This window comes from Pogona vitticeps, chromosome 4 (genome assembly GCF_051106095.1).
Source record: "Pogona vitticeps strain Pit_001003342236 chromosome 4, PviZW2.1, whole genome shotgun sequence".
NCBI lineage: Eukaryota > Metazoa > Chordata > Lepidosauria > Squamata > Agamidae > Pogona > Pogona vitticeps.
The window spans coordinates 190,543,381-190,569,700 of record NC_135786.1 but is presented as its reverse complement, the minus strand read 5'-3'; the positions used below and the strand labels follow the sequence as shown (position 1 = coordinate 190,569,700).

The 26,320-nt window shown below is 41.3% G+C and overlaps 2 protein-coding genes across 2 annotated transcripts in view; one reads left to right on the top strand and one right to left on the bottom strand.

Annotated features, from left to right (window-relative positions):
- Window positions 1-12,232, top strand: part of GAREM1 (GRB2 associated regulator of MAPK1 subtype 1) — a 100,560-nt gene extending 88,328 nt beyond the window's left edge. Inside the window, exons 5-6 of the mRNA XM_020790962.3 lie at window positions 582-748; window positions 2,284-12,232. Of these exons, the coding sequence (XP_020646621.3) occupies window positions 582-748; window positions 2,284-3,196 (1,080 nt within the window). The 3' untranslated portion in view covers window positions 3,197-12,232. The remainder of the gene's footprint in view (window positions 1-581; window positions 749-2,283) is intronic.
- A 1,433-nt stretch (window positions 12,233-13,665) lies between these two features.
- Window positions 13,666-26,320, bottom strand: part of MEP1B (meprin A subunit beta) — a 35,538-nt gene continuing 22,883 nt past the window's right edge. The window contains exons 10-14 of the mRNA XM_078393084.1: window positions 20,635-20,850; window positions 18,737-19,201; window positions 17,809-17,991; window positions 16,819-16,960; window positions 13,666-15,941 (exon numbers count right to left, since the gene is read on the bottom strand). Of these exons, the coding sequence (XP_078249210.1) occupies window positions 15,713-15,941; window positions 16,819-16,960; window positions 17,809-17,991; window positions 18,737-19,201; window positions 20,635-20,850 (1,235 nt within the window). The 3' untranslated portion in view covers window positions 13,666-15,712. The remainder of the gene's footprint in view (window positions 15,942-16,818; window positions 16,961-17,808; window positions 17,992-18,736; window positions 19,202-20,634; window positions 20,851-26,320) is intronic.

Genomic DNA, 26,320 nt, shown 5'->3' with positions numbered 1-26,320 from the left:
TTCTTCTTCTTCTTCTTCTTCTTCTTCTTCTTCTTCTTCTTCTTCTTCTTCTTCTTCTTCTTCTTCTTCTTCTTCTTCTTCTTCTTCTTCTTCTTCTTCTTCTTCTTCTTCTTCTTCTTCTTCTTCTTCTTCTTCTTCTTCTTCTTCTTCTTCTTCTTCTTCTTCTTCTTCTTCTCTCTCTCTCTCTCTCTCTCTCTCTCTCTCTCTCTCTTCTCTATGCGTGTGCATGATTGGTCACTGAGAAGTAAATACAACCTTTCTTTGCAAGTTTGATGCTCAGGCATAAAGCTCTGTGGAATTTTGCCAGCTAGTAAAGTGGTGCTGTCTTGACAATCTGATCTGTATTGGTTCCTCCTCCATTTAGTGAGGCCACACACTCCATAAAAGCAGCCGAGAAGTTAATGACACTTCAAACGCAGTGAAGTTAACCCTCAATAAAATTATAACAATAATGTACTCTAGTTATATCTTTGTTATTAGGGAAAGAAATTATTTACAAGTTATTTGTGACTGATTATTTCCAAGTTTTGTGCTTAACATACTGAAGTGCCATTTGACAATTAGTCCTTATTCCATTCTAGGTCAGAGAAGAATGTAGACTCTTGAATGCACCTCCAGTTCCGCCACGCAATTCAAAGCCAACATCTACCAGTCCTTCTATCCCTCCACGGACCAGTAAACCAGCAAGGCAGCAGACCCGTTCTCCTAGTCCAACTCTCTCATACTATTCTTCAGGGCTGCATAGCATGTAAGTTATGCATGTAAACATGTTGTGCTCCTTTCAATAACTATGAACAATATTCTCTCCAGTGTATTTCTTTGAAGTGTTTCTTCAAAGTATTTCATGCAAACGCATTCTATTAGTATAAATAGGCAAGAGAATTGTAATAATGTGTTTTGTACTTCTGTTTTTTTAACTTGTTTTTTTTTTCTTTAACTCATTATCCATAGTAACTAATGCAAACCACAGTGATCAACTATTTAAATTGACTGGACAGAAATTAGATAAGAATCTACTGGTAGATCTCAGAATAATTTGTGTATCAGGACAGTTTCTGAATCCCAGCTGTTTAACAGCAACTGCAACAAAAACACTCATACACCTTAAGTTTGATTTCTGAAATTAAGAAGATGGTGGGGAAGTAGATTAGAAATCTTTGGTTGCAAAAACGAGGGTGAACTTAGTCTTGATACAAAAATTATTGGTCTAAACGTTTACCCAGAGACATCCTGCTCTTTAGACTCTGTATGCCTCTCCCTCTCCTTTCAAACCCTAATTTTCATCTAACTCTAGTTGATGGAACTCTGAGTTCCAGTAAAGACATCCTGCAGGGTCCACCACTGTCTCAACTGATTAGGAAGGATCAAATAAATGTAAATGAGGTGAAGGGAATCTGGGTATTTGCACCTATGACAGTTTAATGGTTATAGTTGCCAGATTGCTATGTAGTTTCTGGACAACAACTCCCATCAGCCACTATAACCACTGGTGAAGAATGCTGGGAGTCATTGTCCAGCAACATTTAGAAGTCCACATTCTGCTCAGCTCTGATTAACACTTAGGTGGCCACATTATGGAGTGTGAAGTATTAGATTCAACTATAAAGACCAATTAGAACATTTTCTGGCATCTCCAATTAAAACGATCTTCTGTGTCTTCTGAGGCATTATAGTTGTAGGAAAGGACAGATGCTGGTGGGTTGGTATCTTGATGAGTTATAGATGTTCTATATGCTGGGAGTAAAAATAGGCAACACTGCACATGTTTTTCTTCATCACATGTACGCGGGAAGCAATGCATGGAAAACAGTAATCCGACCTTAACTAGTTTGTCGGGAGGTGGGGTGGACACTCTGTAGACAGCAAGGAGTCTGAAGAGAAGGGCCTCTGTCATCTGTGAGGGCTTCAACACAAGTCAGAACTCTGGGAAATCAGAGTCATGGTTCCCTGGGACTTCCCCCCTAGACAGCAAAGGCTCTCTTGTTCAAATGCATTCATCCCCATGAATGACAACTAAGAACATGATGGCATCAGATGCAGCAAAGGAAGCACTGGAGTGCTCCCCAATATCTTTGCTGATTTGAAACAGAAAGGATGCCTGAGTGAGTCCTCAGTCAAGTCTAATAAATAAATAAATTTGAACTGATGCCATGCAAAGAGTTCTGCAAGGGGGGGGGTTGCATAAAGGTCTCAATCTAAAAAACCCTGAATTCTAATGTGACTGCAGGCTGCCAGCCCTATCTTTTAATTCTCTTTTTTGCTCCTCTCCCCACCCCCAAAAAGCAATGCTACAGAAGGAGAAACTGAAAATCCTACGGAGAGTACTCCAGTAACTTGCTGCCCGTGCAGTGCTGTGAAAGTTGACCTGCAAGATTTTGGCAACAAATTGCCTTTGGGAAGTCCTTCCGCCGACCCTCTGTCCTCTAGACTGTCATGGCCAAACCATTATTCTGGAGCTGCTGAAGGCCTTAATAGGAGCGGCTTTCTGTTTGATTCAAACAGGAGTTACAGTTATCCAAGGCAGAAGACTCCTAATACACCAAAGAGAAACTGTCCTGCACCTTTTACCTTTGATTTTGAACGAAGTGAACTTCCTGTGGGGAATGCACTGCTAGCTACAGCAGAGCTTGCCTGTACTGCATCCGGTTGCCCAAAGTCGGCAAGTTACTCCCTTGAGTGCACTGATGAGAAAACTCTGACAGAATGTAGCACACAGCAGTCTCTCTCGTGTCCTGCATTGCCCCCTCGTGCACCAAAAACGGCAGATGAGAAGCCAAGTCTTGACTTGTGCCCACTGCCTCTCAGAATAGATGGGGCAGAGGAGGAACCTCAGAAAGGCTCTCCAGATGTCTCTGAAGATCAGTACCTTGGCAAAAAGGACATACAAGACATCTTGTCCAATGCTTACCCTTTCTCATCTCCTCTTCACCTTCAACTAGCACCAAGGTCTTGTGGTGATGGCTCTCCGTGGCAACCTCCTGTAGATCTCTCTGGACTCTCGGTAGAAGAAGTTTCTAAATCTCTGAGATTTATAGGTTTATCCGAGGATGTCATAACATTTTTTGTTACTGAGAAGATTGATGGCAACTTACTTGTCCAGCTCAATGAAGAGATTCTGTCTGAGGACTTCAAGCTAAGCAAATTACAGGTTAAGAAAATACTGCAGTTCATTAATGGCTGGAGACCTAAGATGTAGTGTTGACCTGTCCAGCAAAATACAGAGAAATTTACTAGAAGCACTGGGGCTAACACAGTCTCCCTCCTTTATTGTTTTATTTTTGCACTAAGATCCTCTTTCTCTTTTGTCTAAATAGTAAGAGAAGAAAAACCTTACTATGCATATAGTTTTGAGTAGTGCTCAGATCGTTTTGTACATAGTAGGAAAAGTAAAGGTGTGCTTTGTGCATCCCAGAACATTCAGCAGCTGCTAAACAATGGATGGTAAAAGGAAACTTAGTGGGTACTCAAATAGTCTGTTAAGATGTATTTATTATTATAGATTTAAGCATACCTGATTAGCACATAAATCAGTTTAATTTTGTGTGCTACCTAATGAACTTATTTCCCCTTGTGGGATTTTAATTTTTAATTTTATTCTATTTTGCTGATAGCCACATACCTTGCCTTTGATTTTGATATATGTAATAGGAAGTATCAGTCTCCTTTTCTCAGATTTGTTTTGCATCTTGGGATAATGATCCGTTTTGTAAGTTGCCTAGATTGTGGTGAAAACCTTTTGTGAAATGCATCCACATTCAGTTAAGATTCAAAGTATTAGTTTCTTATCACCTACAGAGATTGCAGATTACTTACTGTCAGTTCTTAAAGATATGTTTGGCTTGAGAAGAGGAATAATATTTATCCTACACTTCATTTCTTGTGAGATGCTAGTATTCTGTTCATAGGTTCATCTTTTTCATACATTTTGATCATCGTTCTCACTGTCCTTTTTCTCTTTTTTGGCATCCTCCCAATCAGATCACATCTTCAGGTTGGCAAAAGGACCAGAAAGCTACTGGATCCCCTTATAAGCAATACCTTCTCCTTTCCCTCAACAGAGACTCATGAGGGAAGCACACACAAACTGTAGGGAGGTGGCTGAGTATGACAGAAGGCAGGAGATCCTCTGTCCTGCTTTTTAATAACCTGGATAAATTGACAATTTGGGAGTTCATCGTCTAATGGGCTGGCCTAGCAATCTGCTTCCTTCTTGCAAAAAACCAAAATCACTACTGCTTTATTTGCTGCACTGTCGCTTATTTCTAGACAAAAAGAAATAAACCTTTGCACCCAAATAAAGTTTTATTGCATAAAACGAACAGTGCAAGCAAGAATATAAACTTATAAGTTCCTTGAAGTACTTGGGACAAAAAAGGCTATAAAATTCAAATGTAAGTTTAATATGCTATTCTGCATCATTTATTTAGGGCTCAAAAATGTAAAATAATTGCTAGGGATTAGTAATCTATTTGCTAGGTATAAAATACACCTTGGGTGTAACTTTAAAAGTTAAATTGCTGGTGAAGCAGTTGAGTGATTCATCTCTGGTGCCTTTCTAAAAGCTCCTAAAATACATGGCTAGGAAAGGGCAAAATCTGATATTACTAACCTGAACTAAAAGAATTTGTGCCTTGGATACTAAATCTAGTCCAAATGAAATCAAATAGCTTTTCCAAATAGTTTTTCTTAAGAGCATGCACACATTTGCACTACATTTTTTGTTCAGAGGAAGGCTGTTCCTGAAATAATCTCTGGATGTTTTAGACGCCTAGAATGTCATACGTGTTTGACTGTTAGAAAGTGGGGCAATTGGAGGTTGGAAGGAATGCTTAACATTGACCCACCTGCTGTGTAATATATATTCCCCATTAGCCTGTTTTAACTATAGTAGGAAACAACTATCTGAAATCATAGCAAGGGGATCTGGGTCTGATACATCACTATTAATTCCAGTGCTCATCCTCAAGGGGTTAAACATTTCAGATGAACTGTTTCATGTCTGCAAATAGGCAAAGCAAACCATACAGCATCTTTCTTTCTTGCTCTCCCCCTCCTTCCCCTTCCTGGCCTTGATGTTCCTTAATGTGATCTGTTCATTAATTTAGTTTCACTTATCATTGCACATAGAAAACAGAAGATTTATTTATAAATTCATGGAAAACTGCATGCTATATTTGAGGGAGAGGATGGAGAAAGTTTTGGCCATTAGCAGGCAATTTTAAACTACGTGATCTTTTCCAAGTCTTTTATGTTCTGTTTTTGTGTCCTGACTTACCCTCTTGTGCACCAAGCAAAGCTGAATCCTGACTTGTGCCCAATGCCTCTCAGAATAGGTAGTGCTGAGGAAGAACCTCTGATAAGCTCAGTAGACTTTTGTGAACTAGGTTTAAAAAAAAAAGTGGAAGACAGGTGGGATATTTTTCTGTAATTTATCCTAGTTCATATTTTCTTCCTCTTTTAAAAACATTTAAAATGTAATTAAGTTCTAAACACAATTTTATAAAACTATTGCACGAATTTGGAAGCAGTAATTTGGAAGTGAACTCACTTTTGAAATTGAATTTTGAATCTTTTAACCCAGTATGTTCTTTGCTCATGAGTATCCCAGGACTGCCACTGGGGAAAGGAGAACAGAAACAGGCTTTATGCAACTAATCCTAGAAATCCCCATGATAAAAATGCCTGCAAGAAGTAGCGCTTAACTCACAGAATTGGCTGCTCGTGAAATGCTGAGTACATGTATAAGAGAAGGGAGCTGAATCCGTAGAAACCAGCTTGTAGTTTTAATTCAAAAATTTGGATTATAAAATAAGTTAATGTAAGGAAGCTCATAGAAGGAAATCCCCCCATGCTCTCCCCTGTAGCCCCCACTAGGCAAAAAACCTCTAGGGGGTTAAAGGGCATCCCCCCCTTGAACAATGTGGGGTAGGATTGTGACTTGAAGGCTTTGTGGGAGATGGGAAGATCACTAAAAATGTCTTGGGATCCAATTTACCTCATAATTCAAGCTGGTGTACTTTGAGATCTTTTCAAACATCTTATTAAACTATTATTGAGGAAGATGTGCTATGCACATCTCAGGCCTTCTTTTAGGGAACTGTAACTGCAGTTGCTTAACATCCATGCTCCTGCTTTAGAATGCACATGTATTGTAAAGCTTCCTGTACCTCGGTCAGCTCCATAATCCCTTTTGATTTGGCAGGTATCTACTACCAGAACAGGTGTCTACACCCAGCATCAAAAGTGAGCTTGACAGGCCACCTGCCAAGACCCCAGAGGTTAAAGAGGACCCGTTGCTCTTTCTGCCATTCCTCCTAGCCTCTAAACTGCAACTCCTTGCTGTTATGTCCACCATTAATTTACCATCTCACTCACTTCCTCTGTTTACCTGCACTGTCGTACTTAGCATCCTGTATGGAGCTGTTACTTGGCTCTGCAACTGCCAGGTTACATTTCACACCTGTAAGAAATGAAGTAGCTGGAGTAAACATCCAAGGATCAGGAGAGGAAGAGAAGTTCAGTGACTAGATACTATGGCACCACTTGCCAGTTCTGGTGGCATTTATGACTGGGGGAACCAGTAGTGCCCATTGGAGTAAGATTAGTTCCATACTCATTAGCTGCAGTGTCCCAAAGGTCTAATAAAACCTGTTTCCAGTCTTTGTCCACTATATGTTTGGGAACCATTAATACCTAAAGGGACTTAACGTGCTTTCTGGAATGCCAGTAAAACACATCTGTTGTTCTTGTTTCTAGCATGTTTCCTTTTAATAAAAAAAACCCAATTTTGTACTCTTCATTGTTGTTAAGTCATGTCCAACTCTTCGTGACCCCATGGACCAGAGCACCCCAAGCCCTCCTGTCTTCCACTGCCTCCCGGAGTTGGGTCAGATTCATGTTGGTCACTTCGATGACACTGTCCAGCCATCTCACCCTCTGTCATCCCCTTCTCCTCTTGCCTTCACACCTCTGTACTCTAGGCAACCCTTAAAAGACTCACATCATATTATTATATGTATTTCCATATACTGTATACATGTACAGTGGTGCCTCGCACAACGATTGCTTCATACAACGATGAATTCACACAGCGATGGGTTTCTTTGAGGAATTTCCCCCATCGTTTAACGATGTTCTCTATGGGGGAATTTCACTTAACGATGTCCCTTTTTCGCTCCTGTAAAAATGTCTTAAACTGTTAGAAACCTGTTTTAAATGCTTGCAATCGTTAGCCCACCTCCTGAAGCCTATGCAAACTTAATTTAGTGTTGTTCTGAGTCATTGTTAATTTTTGGTGATTTTTTAAATTCTCCATTGAAAGCCTTTGAATGGTCCGTTCAAAGGCTTTCAATGGAGAATAAAAAAAATCACCAAAATTAATGACGACTCAGAACACCAAATTAAGGTTGCATAGGGTTCAGGAGGTGGGCTAACGAATGCAAGCATTTAAAACAGGTTTCTAACATTGTAAGACACTTAAAAATTAGCGAAAACGGACATCGGAAAGGACTTCAAAAGCACTGAAGGCTTCAGTGCTTTTGAAGCTCTTCCGTTTTCCCTCATTTTTAAGTGTCTTACAATGTTTGGAACATGTTTTAAATGCTTGCAATCATTAGCCCACCTCCTGAAACCTATGCAAACTTAATTTGGTGTTGTTCTGAGTTGTTGTTAATTTTTGGTGATTTTTTGTTTTTCTCTCATTGAACTCTATTGAACTGTCCGTCCAATGCATTTCAATGAGAGAGAAAACAAAAAATCACCAAAAATTAACGAAGACTCAGAACAACACCAAATTAAGTTTGCATAGGTTTCAGGAGGTGGGCTAACGATTGCAAGCATTTAAAACAGGCTTCAAACAGTTTAAGACACTTTTACAGGAGCAAAATGGAGATCGGAAAGGGCTCTTTGATCTCCGTTTCCCTTTTAAAGCTCTTTCCGATCTCCCTTTTTGCTCCTATAAAAGTGTCTTAAACTGTTTGAAGCCTGTTTTGAATGCTTGCAATCGTTAGCCCACCTCCTGAAACCTATGCAAACTTAATTTGGTGTTGTTCTGAGTCTTTGTTAATTTTTGGTGATTTTTTCTCTCTCTCATTGAAAAGCATTGGACGGACGGTCCAATGCTTTTCAATGAGAGAGAAAAAAAATCACCAAAAATTAACGACGACTCAGAACAACAACAAATTAAGTTTGCGTAGGTTTCAGGAGGTGGGCTAATGATTGCAAGCATTAATCTGTTCCAATTGGAACGGATTAACCGGTTTTCAATGCATTCCTATGGGAAATGGTGTTTCACTTAACGATGTTTTCACATAACGATTTTTTTTACGGAACCAATTAACATCGTTAAGCGAGGCACCACTGTATGTACAATAGGACCCCTTATCTGCATGATCAGTATCTGTGGATTCACTAATCTACGGTCTGAAAATATTAAAAGAAAACACACCCAATATATATACAGTATATATTTAATGTTGAAATTACCAGAACTGGCCACTAAAGAGAGCCAGAGACAATGCTATGAATAGCATTTGCTAGAGAAACAGATTTCTATGATGTTATTACCAGAATTGGCTGTAGATGGAGCCAGAGATCATGCTACGTATAGTGTTGGCTATTAAAATAGTGTTCCACATTTTTCAGCATCTGTGGTGGGGGCTTAAAACTGACCCCCTGCGGATACAGGGGTCCTTCTGTATTTTACATACATAACATAAAAATAAGTCCCACTGCTACTTTCTTGCGGGTATACAATGCAAGCATATACTGTAATTGCAATTTTAGCAACTTCATTTTACCCAGGCCTGCTGGTAGTTGTGTGGTATCTAAGCACTTTCATATTTAAGGTGTTAATTATTGTATTTGTAATCCAGTGTGGTGTAGTGGATAGTGTGACAGACTAGGACTCAGAAGGCCGGGGCTTGAATCCCTGTTCCACAACGGAAATTCACTGGGGGTGTGGAACTAGTGAAGCCATTCCTTGAGTATCTCGCTTACCTTGAAAGCCCTGTTAGGATCTCTATAATTCAGTTCTGACTTGATGGCACATACCGACAACAAACTTAACTGACACTTCATTTGGAAATCAAACCATTCAATTCAAAAGCCCAGTGTGGCAAAATTCTTCTGCTTCAAAGCTAGTTGACTGTTATGTGTATGTATGTTGTCTTATGCGTCACTGTCTTAGGGTTCTTCATGTTTGAGGAAATCAGGTACTAGAGACAATGTGCAGGTGTTTGTTTGTTTCTTTGTTTAGTGCTTAGAAAGTACCAGGGCTAATAACCTACTGTCCATCCAGCCCCACATGCACGCTAATTCTGTATGTAGGCATGTGGTATATGCTACAGTCTCCGTTTCTCTTGTTCTTACAGAAGGCATGGTGAATTTGGTTGCAAGAAAGTGCAGAGGTTGTGTGGGCTAGACCCATCCATGTTCATAACTGTGCAGCATCACCTCCAGCTGCTCAAGTCATAACAATGCAAAGAACACATTCTCGCAGATATCCACCGGGCATTCTTCTAGGGCTAGCCCACAATCTCCTCAAGAGCCTCTCCACGTATGGAGTGGAAGTGTGAACTCTATTTCTCATTTCCACATTTCAAGACCTATCATCGTCTGTTCTATCCTTACACTCTATACACCATTCTTCTTTAGACTGGATTTAAGAAGTCTACTCCTTCTCAACTTGTTTTCACCCCCTAATGCATCCTGAGACATGACCTCTTATAGGATCAGAGGTTAAAGACTGGCCTAAAGTACCAGTATGTTTCCCATGATGCAATCTATGCAAATAACATTCAAAACCACAGAATGCAGATAGCATTCCTGCTGCCCATCTTCTTTCTCCAGGTAAAGTAAGAATTTTAGCTGAAACACAGAATAGGGGCTATCGCAAATACCTTCCTCATATTATAGGACTCTCAAGGTCAGTTTTACTGGCTCCTGTATAATGTTTTAAAAGTTTCCCATTTTAAGTCTGCTGTCTTATATATGTTGCATAACTAATTGAAAGCAAAGTGCTAAGTGAAAACAGAATCTGTAGCAATTTCTTTTTAGGAACAGTGCAATAAAACTACTGTTTTCAATAATCTTACTGCAAAACTGCTTTGCGTGCAGCAAAATAGTCCTTTATATATTTCTACCCCACAACAAAATTTCAAGTAAGTTTCTTTTAAGAAGAGTGAACAAAGGAGAAAGGAGCTATATATATATATTATAGTCTGTAACATCTACTCTTAAGCTGCCTGTGATTCATCAAAGTCCTCTGTTGTGATGCACTGTGTTCCATTTCTTTTAGAGATTTATAGTGCATTTCCAAGCATAATTACTCAGATATAAGTCCAAGTGAGTTCAGTGCATCTCCTGTGCACCTTAACTTGGGATACAGTGATGACACTCAGCTGAGTGGGACATTTTTTTCCAAGTAACCATGCCTATGGCCTAGAGGCAACATTGAGCTAAAAGAGATTGCTTGCTTATGTAATTGAAAAGAATGCACTTTTCCAAATTGTTTGCCGTTAAGAAGTTGTGGGTTAAGCTAGATTTTATTTTACTTTGTCATAAACATATTTTAGTAGTGTTATATATTTTGATTTCATAATCCCAGGTTTCATTAGGATGAGCTTGGGCTTCTAAGGTACATACATTCAAGGAGGTTTTCAGAAAAATTCCCCATCCCCCCCCAAGTATATTAATACAAAAATTTTGTTTATATACAGTAGAGAGTACAGCTGAATTGGCCAAACAAACTAGGGCACTTGGCAACATTCCTGAAAGATGTGGAGTCATGTGTCTCTTGAGCCACATCAGCAGCAGCATGTCACAATATTAAATTGTTCAGACATCGTTGGATTGTGAAAGTCTTGACCATGAAAAAAAAAACCTTGTGCCTTAACCACACCAGCTAAAAATATTTTAAAAGGCTTGGGACACAGAGTTCGAGAAATGGTTCTATGGATATTTAACTGTATGTGGCTTCTGTGAATCTAGAAGTGGGCAGATCACAATTTAAGATGACAAACTAGTTGAAATTCGATGCCAGAGAAGGTGTTGGTGGCATCAGTCCAGTCCAGTTCCTTGTGAAATACTGGCCAAAAAAATGTTCAGAAAACGTGTAACAATTTAGTGTCTACTTTCTGTGGGAGTAAAAGCTTAATAGTTTATTTTTCATAGCCTGGGATAACCTTTTAGTTAAAAACATTCATTTAGAAGGCAAGGCTATAGCCATATTCCAGCATTACGCCTTAGTCTGTGTAAGGCTGAACAAGGAGTGGAGACACAGGTGCCTGCCTATGCCGTATTCCTTACATTCCCATTTCATCCAAAAGTCAACAAAACTTATGTGTTTAAAGGTCAGGTCTGTAGGCTAGCTCAGTGGTTCTTAACTTTGGGTTACTCAGGTGTTTTTGAACTGTAACTCCCAGAAACCCCAGCCAGCACAGCTGGTGGTGAAGGCTTCTGGGAGTTGCAGTCCAAAAACACCTGAGTAACCCATGGTTAAGAACCACTGGGCTAGCTGACTGTATTTGTTTGAATGCAGCGCCCACAGTCTAGTGACTGGAAGCCCTAATAAGACATGGCAGAGGTATTATACATGTGTTCAGCTGAATGTCCTTATAGGCATCTTTGCATTAAACATGTGAAAGTCTTCCTGATTTCTGGGTGGGATAAGAATATAGAGGAGGGGGCTTAATACATCACCACCACCCATTTAGCCTTGCTCAGATTCAGGCATACTGTCTAATCAGGTTTAAATGGAATAGACGACACTACCAAGAAAGAAATGACATATCTTTTTCATTTCTAGATCCATTTTTATATTTTGGAAGCTGAGGGGATATGCAGCCTCACTAATATCTAGGACACACAGCTTTTTAGACATGTCAAGGTAGTGTGATTCTTAAATGTAAAAAAATTGATTGGGTCTAGTATAAAACAAGTGGCAAAATTTCAGATACAGGTTTGATTTGGTTTGGATTCCACATATGTCAAACAGATAGATTTTTGTGGGATGGGGTGGCAGAATATTGGTTCAGTGAATATATTCCACTGTTATACTTAACTGTGTCTTTGTGAAAGTCTGTGCTGGTTTGAGTATCTCTTTATACATTTAGGGATAAGGAACATTTATTTAAACCAAGAGCAAATAAATAACAATATAGTGTATATGAACAAATGTCAATGGTGTACTGTAAGTATATTACTGTATATTAAAGATATTATTTTCATGATACTTGAATTGTGCAGAGTGTTCTTTTCATGCAAAGTTAGATGCAAAGTTAGTAAAATACAGTGATGGCATGCTAAGGTTTTAAGTGCTAAAACATTTTGCCCAAAATAATTGTTGTGAAACATTGCTTGTTTGTTTTTATTTTGATACTACTGCAAAATACAAAGCTTCTCAGTTTAAGAGATCTGGCATCTTAAGGTCTATTGGCTTTGTTGCATATGAGGAATTGGGAATGGTTCTTGGGGAATTCACGGAGCATGCTTGGTATGTTTATAGCCTGGATCAGTCATAAGAGAAACCATTATTTGATCCTAGATTGTTTTCGCTAATCATAGTTGAAACAAACCACTGTTCTAGAATTTGGTTAGTATAAAAGCAGAAACAGAAGCTTTATAACTCATTCATTTGAAAAGGGAACAGTGAGATCAAGATTGATTATGTCTTATTTGCAATGCAGGGAACCACGATTTTCTGTCATATCAGAACCAGCACTATCTGCCATTAAGACAAGACTTCCTACAGATTTTCACTATTGCTTGAACTTGTAAAATGGAGATGCACTAATATTTTGTCACATGTCCCACTGTTAAATTTTCAACATGCAGTATGAGTTCTTATATTCCCACAGCCAGCCAGGCATATATTCCTCTGGCATCTCATTCCCTCTGTCCCTCCCCATTTCCCATTTTAATTTTCCAGCTGACAGACCACAGTCCATGCTTCGGCCTCATTGCGCTTGTGCGCATGTGCATTTAATGGTTTGTTCATTTGTTTTCAAAGCAAAACACATACAAAACCAATAAAAACCAACTGAGTACTCTCAAATCTCACTTTTGTTTCTCTGTAGCCCCATCCTGAATACAATCCTGTCTGCAGTTGCCATCAGCACTCTAATGGCAAAGTACTGTAGTTGTTTGGACAATGAGGCACAGTTTTTTGAAAGTCCTTATTAATCTCCTCAAACTACGTATATGGAGAGCATACAATGATAATTTTATAATTGATTCTAGAAGTGGAAGAGAAATTGCTTACATTTCTGGAAAGAAACATTTGCTTAAAATGGGATATAGATCAATTACTTTCAGGAACCATCTCTGTGCAAGATGGGAACATGAAAATTGCAGACTGATTTCTTAAAGAATGGGCAGTGTACTTGCTTTTTTTTCCCCTTGGAAAGGGGAGTAGTTGGACCCGCAGAAAGCATTAAGCGTATCCTCGAGTGATACTATTAATTATGCTGCTAATCAACAATGACATTCAAATTATTGATAAGATACAGCATCCTTTTTTTATTTTTGCTTCAGTGTGATATATGAAGCACATTTTTAACATTGAGTGCATGGCCACTCCTATTTTTAAGAAATATCTTTGATCCTTGCAGAAAATTAGAATTCTTCACAATGGGACATTTAAGTAAAGAACATAGTCATATCCAGTGCAACTCTATTTTTTTAATTTACCTATATTTCATATATGTTCATAATTTAAAATTGTACAACATTAATCTGAATAAAGAAAGAATCACAATCATGAAGCTGGAAGGGGCCTATAAGGCCATCGAGTCCAATCCCCTGCTCAGTGCAGGAAAACAAATCAAAGGATATCTGCCGGGTGGTTGTCTAAATGTCTATTGAATGCTTCCATATATTACAGCATAAGACAATAACAGTGCATTGACAGATATCATTCCTTGCTCATCTTACTTGTATAATTCCGTCATGGAGTGCTAGCAAGATAATAGAGACCAACCTCAATAAGAAGACTCTTTCCCCCATTTTGTTATTCATCAGTCAAGGTAATATTGCCTGCAACTTTTCAGAGGAAATGCCTCTGCTATGTACATGATTTTGCACCCTCTCTCTCCCCTGGAAAGCTATTTTGTTAAAGCTCAGAACAAGTTTTGTTTTTAGGAGCAAGTTAAAGATTATAGGAGGCAATAACGGGAAATTTAGGATGCAAGACCCTACCCTAGATCATTGTTTGTAATGGGAGGGTCTGCTTTATCTAATTCATCTTACAAACTACGTAGTGGTAGTAGAGATATCTGCCTGCCTTACACATTTCATCTTCTCTCCTGGAGAAATTACTCAGGGTTTTTTTTTTGGGAGGGGGGTATTAGAAAAGCAGTGGGAACTGTGTGTTGCTGATCTGCTTTTGTTAGTGTATGCCAAATACTTGGTGGCCAGCTGAAAAGAAATCACACTGAAGGTGATATTTCGAATAAGGTGTCAAAGTATCATAACTGAAGATCCTGATTGTTTTGTTTGCCAAACTTCCTCCATCTTCAAAAAGCTGATGCCTGTTGAACAAGGAAAAACACAAATATTATACAGTGCTAGTTATCAAAATCATTAGATAATTATGCATATCACATGCAGAAAGTGGTAGTGTATTTGGGAAGGCAAAAGGTCAATGAACTCTTACTCGGCCACAAGGGCCAGAGATCATTTCACAAAAAAAGACCAGCTAACGACACCCATCAACCACAGTGACAGATAATCTCTTCCTCTCCCCCCTCCCTCATCACAACAAAAACATGCTAATCACCCTATCTCCTGAAAAAAGACAAAAAGCCATTCCCACAGCTATAAATACTATCCAACAAACACCAACAGAGCATGGACAGAGTTCTTACTCCAGTCCTCTGAAGATGCCAGCCACAGAGACTGGCGAAACGTCAGGAAGAACAACCTTCAGAACACGGCCAAAGAGCCCGAAAAACCCAGAACAACCAGAATGTGGTAGTGTTTGAGGCATTGAATGAATCTAGTGCAATTTAATATTTGATTCACATTTCAGTTGCAGAAACTCAAACTGATAACTACTTCATCAGAAATACTTACTCTATCTCAACATTTCATCTTGTAGGTGAGAAGTGTGGGGGTGCTCTTAAATTTAGTTCCCTGTGGGAAACGTGTAGGGCAAGTATGCAGTGTACTTGTTCCAAGTCCTCCATACAGAGCACGTTACCATAGTCTTTCGAGACTGAAGGATGCCTAACCTAAGCATCTCGTAACAGCTTGTTCAGGATTTCTTAGACATGGTAAATAACTTTATGCCATATTCCAGTTACAAAATAGCTGGCAGGCAGTTTGAGAGGGGTTGCAAATCAGGCATTCAGAAAATAAGAGGTACAAGATGCGGCATGTTCCATAAAGCTAGCCTGCTGATAATGGAGTATTATGCAGATTGGCAGGCTCCTCAAAAAGCAGATCTAACAGGTGTGACCTTATCAGTGTTGCCTCTTTTGAGCCACAATGTGCATAAACACAGGCCTACCAAGCAAGAACAGCTGAGTTGCAGGTATGGATTAAAGAGTAACACTGAATAAAGGCCACAGCATAAAGCTAAGAAAAGTTAATGGAAAACCTGTGCTGAAGTTTCAGAGCTCTATCATCTTCCAGCACCAACTTTCCTAAAACCATGTCAGCAAATAGATGGGTAAAGACAACATATTTTTCTTCCAAACACATCTATATGTTTTTATACAGTCACAACTGGAATACTTACATTCTGAAACTTCAGGTTGTTAATTGCATTGATTTTTTTCCTATATTTCTTTTTGATACAGCAAGCAGTTACAACAGTGATAATCAACATGACAGCAAATATAGAAAGAGATGAGGCAACGGCTATGATGACAGTGTTTTCCTTTGTCCCCTTCGTTTCACATTTATCCCCTGTGTACCACCAGTCCACACCTACAGGGCACCTGGAAAGGAACAGTTGAAGCAAGTTAGATTAAGCATGTGAGGAAGTAAAATTTTAAACTTCCTATCCATTTACATATATTTATTTATTTATTTACACATAATTATGTCAAGCAGGTAAAAACCATGTAAAAGTTACTTGTATTTTTACAGTGACAGTAGCTGAATAAAAATCCCCCATCCTCAAAGGCCCTGAGGCTCACATGGAGCGAATCCTCTTTATCATAGGGAAGTTGTTGGTGAGTGGGGCACAGGAATTACCAGGAATTGCTACCATTGTCCCATGTCATCCTGGTGGCAGAAATTTCTGAAAAAAAAGACACACCCCCACCCCAGCCTCCAAAGAGGGGTGCCACACTGAGATTTCCATGCAGATTTCTTAAATTAGCTGAAACCACTTTCTGTGATAAACATCATCATTACTAGAATTTAGGATGCCTCACTAAAAGCTGTTTATGTTCATTTTTAAGCTAAAATAATTTTAATTAAGATTTTGCATTTTTAAAATCTTTTAATGATTTTGTTGTTGTTGTTAAAAGGAGGTTGATGATGGGAAAGAAGAGGTACTGAGGCATGAAGGGTTCTCAAAATCTAACAAGGGCATAAATCCATAATGTGGGAATCACTGATATACATTATTCGTTGAGAACACATAATGATGCCTAAAATGCTGAACAAAAGAGGCTGAATTTGGTTAACATCCATCTTCTGGAAAGTTTAAAATATCTTGGCAGTGCAAGGGACCAGGACCTCAGATCTGTCATTTTCTCATCACCTGTTGACAAAAATTTGTAACAGTTTTTCCTAATCTAAAAAAAATGTCCTCAGAGGAGTAACTCTCTGAGTGGCTAGCCATAAGATACTGCATAGATTAGTTACCTGCATACTGGCTTTCCATCAACAACAATACATATTCCATCATTTTGACAGCCATATGCTGCACACACATCAGTGGTTGTCATTTGATGTGGTGTCTGGGTGGTGGTAAAATTTTGTTCAGTTGATATTAAATGTGATATATCTAACATGGATAAAGAAAGAATAACATCAATTTTTTAATCACAGCACATACACTATAAAGCATTTTGTGCTATTTCAGTTAAATTAAAATAGACTTTATATTTTTTGAAACCTGGAAAACTGCCTTGTACTGATTAAGGACAACTGGTATATGTATCACTAACTCTGGCTGGCAACAATATCCTAGGATTTCAGCAGGATTCTTTCCTAGCCCTACCTCAAGGTGCTGGGGATTGAACCTGGGACCCTAAACATGCAAAACATGTGCTCTACCACTGGGTGATGGCTGCTCCCCAGTTCAGCCCTTCCCTGGAAATCTCACAACCAAATACTAAGCATGACTCTGCTTAGTTTCCAAAATCAGATAAAATTCGACACATTCAGGCTGGTTCAGAGCTTAGATATTTAGGACGCATTCCTATGGATATTGGGATAACCTGGTATGAGAAATAGGATTCCACATTTGGAATGGGGAGATCTAAGATGTCCCTATAAGTTTTCCTGTGGCTATTCTAATATCAGATCTGCCATCACTTCCTAGGAGTAGCTAAGTGACACCCAGCAGCGTACTAGAATATGAATAATCCTAAGTGGTTTTGCATACCCCAAATCTAAGGCTGGTATTTCCCAAACAGTGACATCATGAACATTTGGGATTGTCCAGTAGTCTCAGCCCCTGCCCCATAGAGTCTTCTACGACACACCAGAAAATAGGCATATGGCAGAAGATAGCTAGTCACACTCCCATCCACTACTGTGAATACACAAGGATGGCTTGTGCTTAATTTTGCAGCCTTGATAGTAAAGGTATATGTTACAATTCCTGGACTTGTGATGAATCCCACATACCTTCTGTTGTTATCAGAATGAAAACACCATCATCTTTTATAAAGTCACGTATTTTTAACCTTTCGTGTGTTAAAAAGGCAGATGTCCCATATCCAGGACCTCTCATGAATTGAGTACCATTAGGGAAAGAGGCATTTGTTCCTACTTTATTTGGTCTATCCCATAAATATTCACCCGAGGATTCTGCAGAGAAAAAGGAACATCAAGTAAACATAACTCTCAGGTTTATGGAGAAGGGGGTGGGGGTTCCAGAAAATTGCAAATATTGTTTCTTTTCCTGAAAATGTTGGAATGAATCATGCGCCATTGTCATCTTAATATGATGGCAATACAATGTAATCTGGACTTTTAAGAATACTCAGGGAATCCATTAATTGCCAGGCCCAGGACATCAAAGCATAATGGCTGTCCAAACTGGACTACTACCTCCAGTAGCTGCAAGGGCAGCACTAGAAAGCTGGGCAACCTGAGTACTGCTATATAGAACCCATGAAATCACCAAAATCCCTCACCACTGGCTATGCTGACAAAAACTTATGGGAGTTACTGTCCAAGAATTTCCGGAGTGCCCAGTCCTAGCCTAAGGGACACAAAATTCTAATCTAGCCCTACATAGCTGGAGAAGGGAGCACAAAGGAATCCATTTTGGCACGGTTCATCTTCAGGCCTCAGACATTTCTTTCTCCATCATCTACCAGATAAAACCATTGGCTAAGAAAGTAAATTGCTGCAGATCAAACTTCACTAACAGAAGGTAAGTCTTTCTATTATCCAAGGTGGTCTCCTTGCTACCTTTTGTATTTCCTTCACTAGCAGCTTGTTAAAAGGCTCAAGAAAATCTGTAAACAATGAAAATAGTATCCTGGATTTTAGTGGCATCAGCTAGGGAAAACTGATTAAGGGTTTGGTCTGTTGTTATGTTACTTACCTTGGACATATGTTGGATCTGTTGTTACGCTTCTTACATTGGACATACGTTGACGGATGTCTGGATGTTGATCAAGTAGAACTACTGTAACCTGCTGCCATGCACAAGGCCACTGGAGAAAATCGTCATTTGCCCCAGAGATCAAAGAAACATACATTGCTAAATTAAATGGAGTTGTACTACCATTCACGTATATAGACACCTCAAATGCATAGCCTTCAGGAGAGTAAAATGGTGGGCTGTATAACTTTCCTTCCGATCCCAAAGGGCTTGAATTAAGGAGATGAGTGAAATTCCTTATATGCCAAACATGGTGAGGGCAAGCCGTTTCTGACAGGTTGATATCATCAATAGAAAAACCTCCATTTGATGCAGTAGATCCTTTTACACCTTCAAAAACTATTCTGAATTTACTCATAACATTCAAAGAAACATGGTGTAACTCCCAGTAGCCCACAGGTGAACCTGGAGAAGAATCATAGTGTATTAGATGCACAATCTATTTTATATATATATTTGTATTTTCTGCAACAACAATCTGTTTTAAAAAAAGATGTACAATCTATTTCAGTAATACAGAAACAGAGATTTACAATCCCTATGAAATTTAAAATAAATAGTTTGACTCTTTACAGAACTCTGGCTTCCTAGTTTTCACCCATAAAAAGACTCCTAAAAGAGTATACTGTATAAAGATTAGTAATAAGAGAGTCCATTCCCTGAAACTTACCATCTAGAAGACACAACACAAAAGGTAAAGGGATAGAGAGGGAGGAGAGAGGGAAAGGCATCAATTCTTAGTTATGAAGTTTTTACAGGTGTTTTTTCTAGCAAACGAAAAATGAGGACAGCAACCTCCCTGGTGATATTCCTTCTATGGTAGGTAATATATGTAATCAGATAGGTCTCTCTCTGCCAATAACGTCTTCTGCAGAAGGCAGTGGGACAGACTCCCCGTGATCCCTGTTGCCCTGCCAAGGGACAAGGCCAGAATGTTTTCTCTTAAACTCTTGAACTCCTATGGTTCTTTTTATCTTTACTGTATAGACATGGCTATTTAGGCAGGCTTTCCCTCCTGCTGTATTTTAATATCTATATTTTTACATCTTGGATTTTCGTATGTTATTGGTTTTATTGTTTTTAAACTTTGTTATGCCACCCAGAGTAGACTATCTGTCTAGATGGTCGGGGTATAAATCTAATAAAATTAAATAAATAAAAAAAGAAATAAATAAAAATATATGTTGCTATTTAAAGGATGCAGTGTTTCCTCTATTCAGGGAAGGCATTTTCCTGATTTTTAAAGATTCTTGAATTGAATGATGCTAGGCAAGAGTTTGAGGGACAGAAATTTATACTGAGCATCTTTCTGGTACACAGCCGAATCAGGAACAACAAGATAAATGAGACAGAACAATTGAATTTCAGTAAAAAGTCACTGGAGGAACTGCAATATGCCTGGCTCTTTCTGCTACAGGTTACACTGCAGTTGCTGAAGATCTTTACAGTGAGTGCAAAGACATGCTACAATTTGTGCTGCAGAATCATCCTTAGATTATTAGTCTAGCTAAGATGCTCTGCTGCCATCATTTCTTCAGAGCTAGGCTACTATAATGCACTTCATAGAAAATCTGCCTTTGGAACTGCTTCATATAGTAGGCCACAGTCTAAAAAAGTAATGGGAAGCATATTGATTCAGGTCTGGGTTCCTGTTGCTTTCTTGGTGGAACTCAACCCTGCCTTTGAGAGAGTTGTTGTGAGTTTGTTGTCTTCTGCTTTAATGTATGCAGAAGCATGCAATAATTTGGATCCCCATCCTGTAATCTGACGTGGTACTATTTCCATCCAGTGTGAACTTGAACAAGAACCAATGCACAGTGAGAATACCTGTTTCATACCTTGTATTGTTCCGACAAGCCTCAAAGTGCCATTGGGGTTTTCTTCAGTGTACTCTTTGACTAAGATGTTCAACTGATCCCCTTCACTTCCACTGTTAAAATAATAGAACTGAAGACACTGGAATCCTCGCTTTGGATACAGAAACCGGCTCTCTAAAACAGCTCGGTCCCCCGGGTTTCCAGTACTGGTATTGAAGTGCAAAAAGTAGCCGGTTTCTGTTGAGGACACAAGAAAGAGAAAAAACAGCACAAGCAAATTGTTAGACCATTCGAAAACCTCTGGGCTCAAAGATGCCAGCCATCTTTGGTTTCAGACATGGATTTTTGAAATGAGCCATTTGTTCTCCATAGCCCTCCATTTGACTGCCTGTATCTTGTACTTCTATCACAAAGCATTAAATCTTCTGGTTTCTTTCTCAATGACTAATCATCCTATGTCAAAATTAATACCTATGAAGAGCCTCGTGGCGCAGTGGTTAAATTGCTGTACTGCAGCCAAAACTGTGCTCACGACCTGGGGTTCAATCCCAGGTAGCCGGCTCAAGGTTGACTCAGCCTTCTATCCTTCCGAGGCTGGTAATATGAGTACCCAGCTTGCTGGGGGGGGGGGGCAATGTGTAGCCTGCATAAATAACTCGTAAACCGCCCAGAGAGTGCTTGAAGCACTATGGGGTGGTATATAAGCAGCACGCTTTGCTTTGCTTTGCTTTGCTTTGCTTTGCTTTGCTTTGCTTTGCTTTGCTTTGCTTTGCTTTAGGTCATCTCACACAGAAGGTACATTTCTAGCATTTGGAGCTTTAGTGGATGCTACGCTGTAATTCAGGGACTTGAGGAGATTGAGACAGTTAAAAGGAATATCAACATTCTCTGAAGTAGCCCAGAGGCTGTGGAATGCATTTTGAAAGTTGCACTGTAGTATAATACATCACCATAACAATAATAAAAAAATAGGAAGTTTTGATGCTCAAACATTTTTAGCAAAGGTTTTAGAACTTCAGTTACAACTTTTGTGTATTTATACATGCTGCTGTTTAGTAGAAATGGATTTTCCTGCTCGGTTAACTGGTATAATAATCCAGACATCATTTCATACCTTACACTAAAGACATAAAGCATCATGCTTTTATGACTTGGGCATAATCTAAAATTAGCCAAAAGAAGTATAAAGTTCCATGTGTTGTTTTGCAGCAGTGCACAACATCAGGATACTAGGCAGCTACCCAAACCTGTCTCTTTTGTTGTCAGAGAACACTAGTGACTTACCTGTTCCACTCAAATTTTGGCTTAAAATGCCTTCATTTTGTTTGAAAGATTGGTTAGAGAGAGAGACCTAATGACCAGGATAGAGTGTTCTTTATACTCTTAAATTTCCTGCAAAGTCCATCTGTTGAAAGGGATTTGGGGAGTCTCCACCTTTTACACACTGGCACTTCCTGACTTTCTTAAAGTCTGCTTTCTTCCACTTCCTAATCCAATCAAAGCAACACATAACACTGTATGAGCTATAAATTATCTGTGGGGAGCTGTGATTTAAGACCTCCTTTAAAATAAGTATTTTAAACTCCTTTCAAAGTCCAGACATAAGCTGGGCAATTTTTGAGGGTCCACTGGCCATTTCTACTTTTCCCCTGACTTTGAAGGACAGCATCTCTCTATCGCCCAAACTGGAAAATTGCACTTTAACCTGGTGTGGGGGGACACAATTGCTTCTTCTTCGTGGACTCTGTGAAATCACACTAATGGGTTAATCTGCGCTTGCGCAGAAGGCCTCGGAACATTCTAGAGCTTAAAGTAACACTTTTGGCTCCACCCCCCCAGGACCTCATGGTCCGTCCGCCCTAACAGCCATTCAGTTCCATTTTTTCCGCTGCTGCAGTTAGGTCTCCTAGCTAGAGCTCCGTGAAATATTGGAAAGATCTGGAAGATTCCTGAGATTTGGCTCCGCTTTTCTTGCTTCAAGGGAAGTACTTACTTCGTTTTATTATTAGGGGAGTTTTTGGACTGTGTCTGAGGGTTTCCCTCGCTCCCCTACCCCTTTTTTCCCCCCTTATTTCTTGGACTGTTTTTTTCCCGCCTTTTTTTCTTTTATGGCCTCCAAGGCACCCTCTTCACCTAAAGTTACTTTTAAAAGCTGTGCCGCCTGTTCTAAAAAGATCCCCTCTACAGACGGCCATCGTTATTGTTTATTTTGTCTTGGGGAGTCCCATATCCCCCAGACTTGTCGCCATTGTGAACGTTTTACCCGGCAAGGCCTGAGACTTAGAGAGCAACGTCTTCGGGCAGCGCTCTGGGAAAAATCCCTCACCGCACCTGCTATGGCGGCGTCCTCTGCGCCTGCAGATTCAGCTCCTGCACCTGGCCCTAAAACTAGGGCTAATGGCAAGCCAGCTACGTCTGCCAAGAAGGTTTCTAAAAAATCCAAGCCTCCTAAGAGTCAGGCCACGGCCGCCATTCCTCCCCCGCCGTCTCCTGCGGCCACTCCTCAGCTCCAACCGTCGCCCTCCCTGCCTGCTCTTACTCCGCAATCTCCTATTGAGATTCACTCCCAGGCGTCGTCGGCAGCTTCTTCTCCACCATCCTTGCCACCGCTGACCGATACGCCGGATATACCCTTCTTCCCATCCCCTAGGAAGAAGAGAGCCAAGACGAAGCATTTGGAAACAGCCTCTGGAGATTCCCGGTCTCCGAGCCCCTCGGGACCGAAGGTCTCCCCCCATGGGGCTCGACATTCTCGCCCCAAGAAGCCTAAGAGGCAGGAGGCTATGGAGGACAAAACCGCTCCGCTCAAACTTTCCAAGAGCTATTTAAGAAAATGGCGGAAGCAGATGCAAAAGCTCTATGACCCGCGACTTCTTTACAGCCTCGCTACGCGGAGTTCCTCATCCGACTCCTCGTCCTCCTCGTCGGTCTCCTCCGATTCTTCGGTACCGTCGGTACCGTCACCCCGCGATACCGACAGGGGCAGACGACGACACGTCCAGTCGGTACCGTCCCTTCACGATATCGGAGCGAAAGGGTCTAGATCGGTACCGGGAGGACCTTCCTCCCTACGGAAGACAGAGCAACGGACCACTGCCGATGGCTGTGTACCGCCTCCAACCTCGATACCGACCGGTATCCCACGTCGTACCACCACCGATACCGGAGTCGGTACCGCGCCACTCGGTACCGACGCGGTGCCACCTAAACCGAAGCGGCATCGCGACTCGGTACCGGCGAAACCGCGCAAGAAGAAACGGCTCCACGTTTCCTCTGACTCGGACTCTTTTCAATTGGATCTCCTCGATACCGATCCCGATCCCGATACCGGGCACGGTACAGGAGACGGTACCGGACACGGTACCGGTACCGGACCGAGGGGCAAGAAACGCTCTAAACAAAGAGGCAAATCGATACCGGCCCCCGTTTTTCCCATGCCGGAACTCCCATTCCCCCCGTCCCTCCCTTCTGATCATCCCGAAGACTCCTCCTCCGAATGCTCATTTTCGGATACATCGGCTCCTAATGATAACACTCCGGACTCTGCCATCATTGATAAGAACCCGGTTTCTCCTGCGGCCGATTTTCCTAGCTATTCTCAACTAATACATAGAATAGCCTCCGCTTTGGAACTCCCTGTCGAACGTCCGCCGGAAACAGTCCCCGACAAGGTATACGGCAATATCGATGAGGATCAGAACTTACCCATGCGTCTAGCATTCATCCCTTCGCTATTGCGAACCCTAAAGCAACCTTGGGACAAACCTTGTTCTACCCCTCAAATGTCCAGACGGGTTGAGAACCTATACCGGATTCAGGGATCTGAACTGGACTTCCTTGTGAAACATCCCGCCCCCAATTCCCTTATTGTGGACGTCGCCCAGTCTAAGTTTCGGCCTGCATCAGCCGCATCCCCCAATAACAAGGATGGGAGGAAAATGGACATATTTGGTCGGCGTTCATATGCCTTCTCATCTCTAATCGTGAGAGCTGCTAACTATGTCGCCGCTATGGCGGCTTACCACCAACACTTATGGGACTTGGCTTTACCGTCCTTACAAGCTGCACCTGATGAGCTGCAACCGAGAGGTCTCTCTCTTCATCAGGAGGCATCACAACTCATTCGTCAGGAACGGGTCACGGTTCGTCATATTTTGGATGCTGCATCCCGTAATCTAATGACGGGTATTGCCATGAGGCGGCAGGCGTGGCTTAAGTCTGCAGCCATTCCTGAAGACTCCAAGGCCCGTATCCTTGACCTCCCCTTTGACAGTTCGGGTCTTTTTGATCCCAAGACGGATGAGATCCTGAAGGGTCTCCATGAAGCGAAAAAGGCTGCTAGATCCTATGCTGCTCAACCGTTCTACAAACAACGCTACCCATGGAAGCGTCCATCTTTCTCCCCGGCTATGCAGTCAGGGAAATCCTATCCCTACAAGCAGAGGTATTCTCCTTCTTCCGGCTACACCACTAGACATGACCAACGACACAAGACACGTGCCACCTTCAAAAAGGTCGACCGTAAGAATAAACAGGGCCTTTGACTGCTCTACAGCCATTTCCTCTCTTTCCTGCGCCACCCGCTTGTCTCCTTTCCTCTCCAGTTGGCTTACCATCACTTCGGACAAGTGGGTCCTCTCTATCATCGCTCGCGGTTACGCGATAGAATTTTTGGAGACGCCTCCCCCCCGTCTAGTTCTTACCCCCCCATCCGACCCTCTAAAGCAAGAAGTAACCACCCTGTTACGAAAGCATGCAATAACCAGGGTGTTTCCAAATCCTGCCAATCCTGGTTTTTTCTCCAGATATTTTCTGGTGACAAAGCGGGACGACTCTTTCCGTCCTATCTTGGACCTCAGGCGCCTCAACAAATTCATTGCCTATCGCCGTTTCCGGATGGTAACCTTGGAGAGGATTCTGCCCCTTTTGCGACAGGGCGACTGGTTCGTCGTCATAGACCTCAGCGACGCCTATTTCCACATAAATATCAGGCACGACCACCGTCGCTTCCTGCGTTTTTCGCTGGGGTTAAGATGTTACGAATTCTCCGCTCTGCCTTTTGGACTTTCCACCGCGCCCAGAGTCTTTACGAAGTGTATGGCCCCGGTGGCGGCTTTCCTGAGAACAAGGGGCATAGCCGTCTTTCCATACATTGACGACTGGCTACTGGTTGCACACTCCAGGCTTCAGGCGGAGCGGCACACCCTTACCGTGCTCCACCTCCTCAAAACTCTCGGACTGCAGGTAAACTACAAGAAGTCTGTCCTTGTTCCCTCGCCTGTTGCCTCCTACATAGGCGCCACTCTCGATGCTCGGACCGGCCGAGCATTCCTACCTTTAGAAAGAGCGCGGAAGATGGCTGTTCTCATCGAGAAATTCCGCCCTCTCCATCATGTCACCGCTCACACTGCTCAGAGGCTACTGGGCCTTATGGCCTCCACCACTTCGGTCATCCCTCATGCGAGACTGAAGCTTCGTTCGCTGCAAGTGTGGCTCCTGTCACTCTTCAATCCCCTCTGGGACTTCCCCAAAAAGAGACTCTTGGTGTCCAAGGAGTTGTCGGAGCAGCTGAAGTGGTGGCTCAACCCGGGCAATCTGTTTATGGGACGCCCTTTTGCTCCCATTGCCCTACAAACTCGCATCACGACGGATGCCAGCGACATCGGCTGGGGTGCCCATTGTTGCGGCCTGCAAGTCCACGACCGAT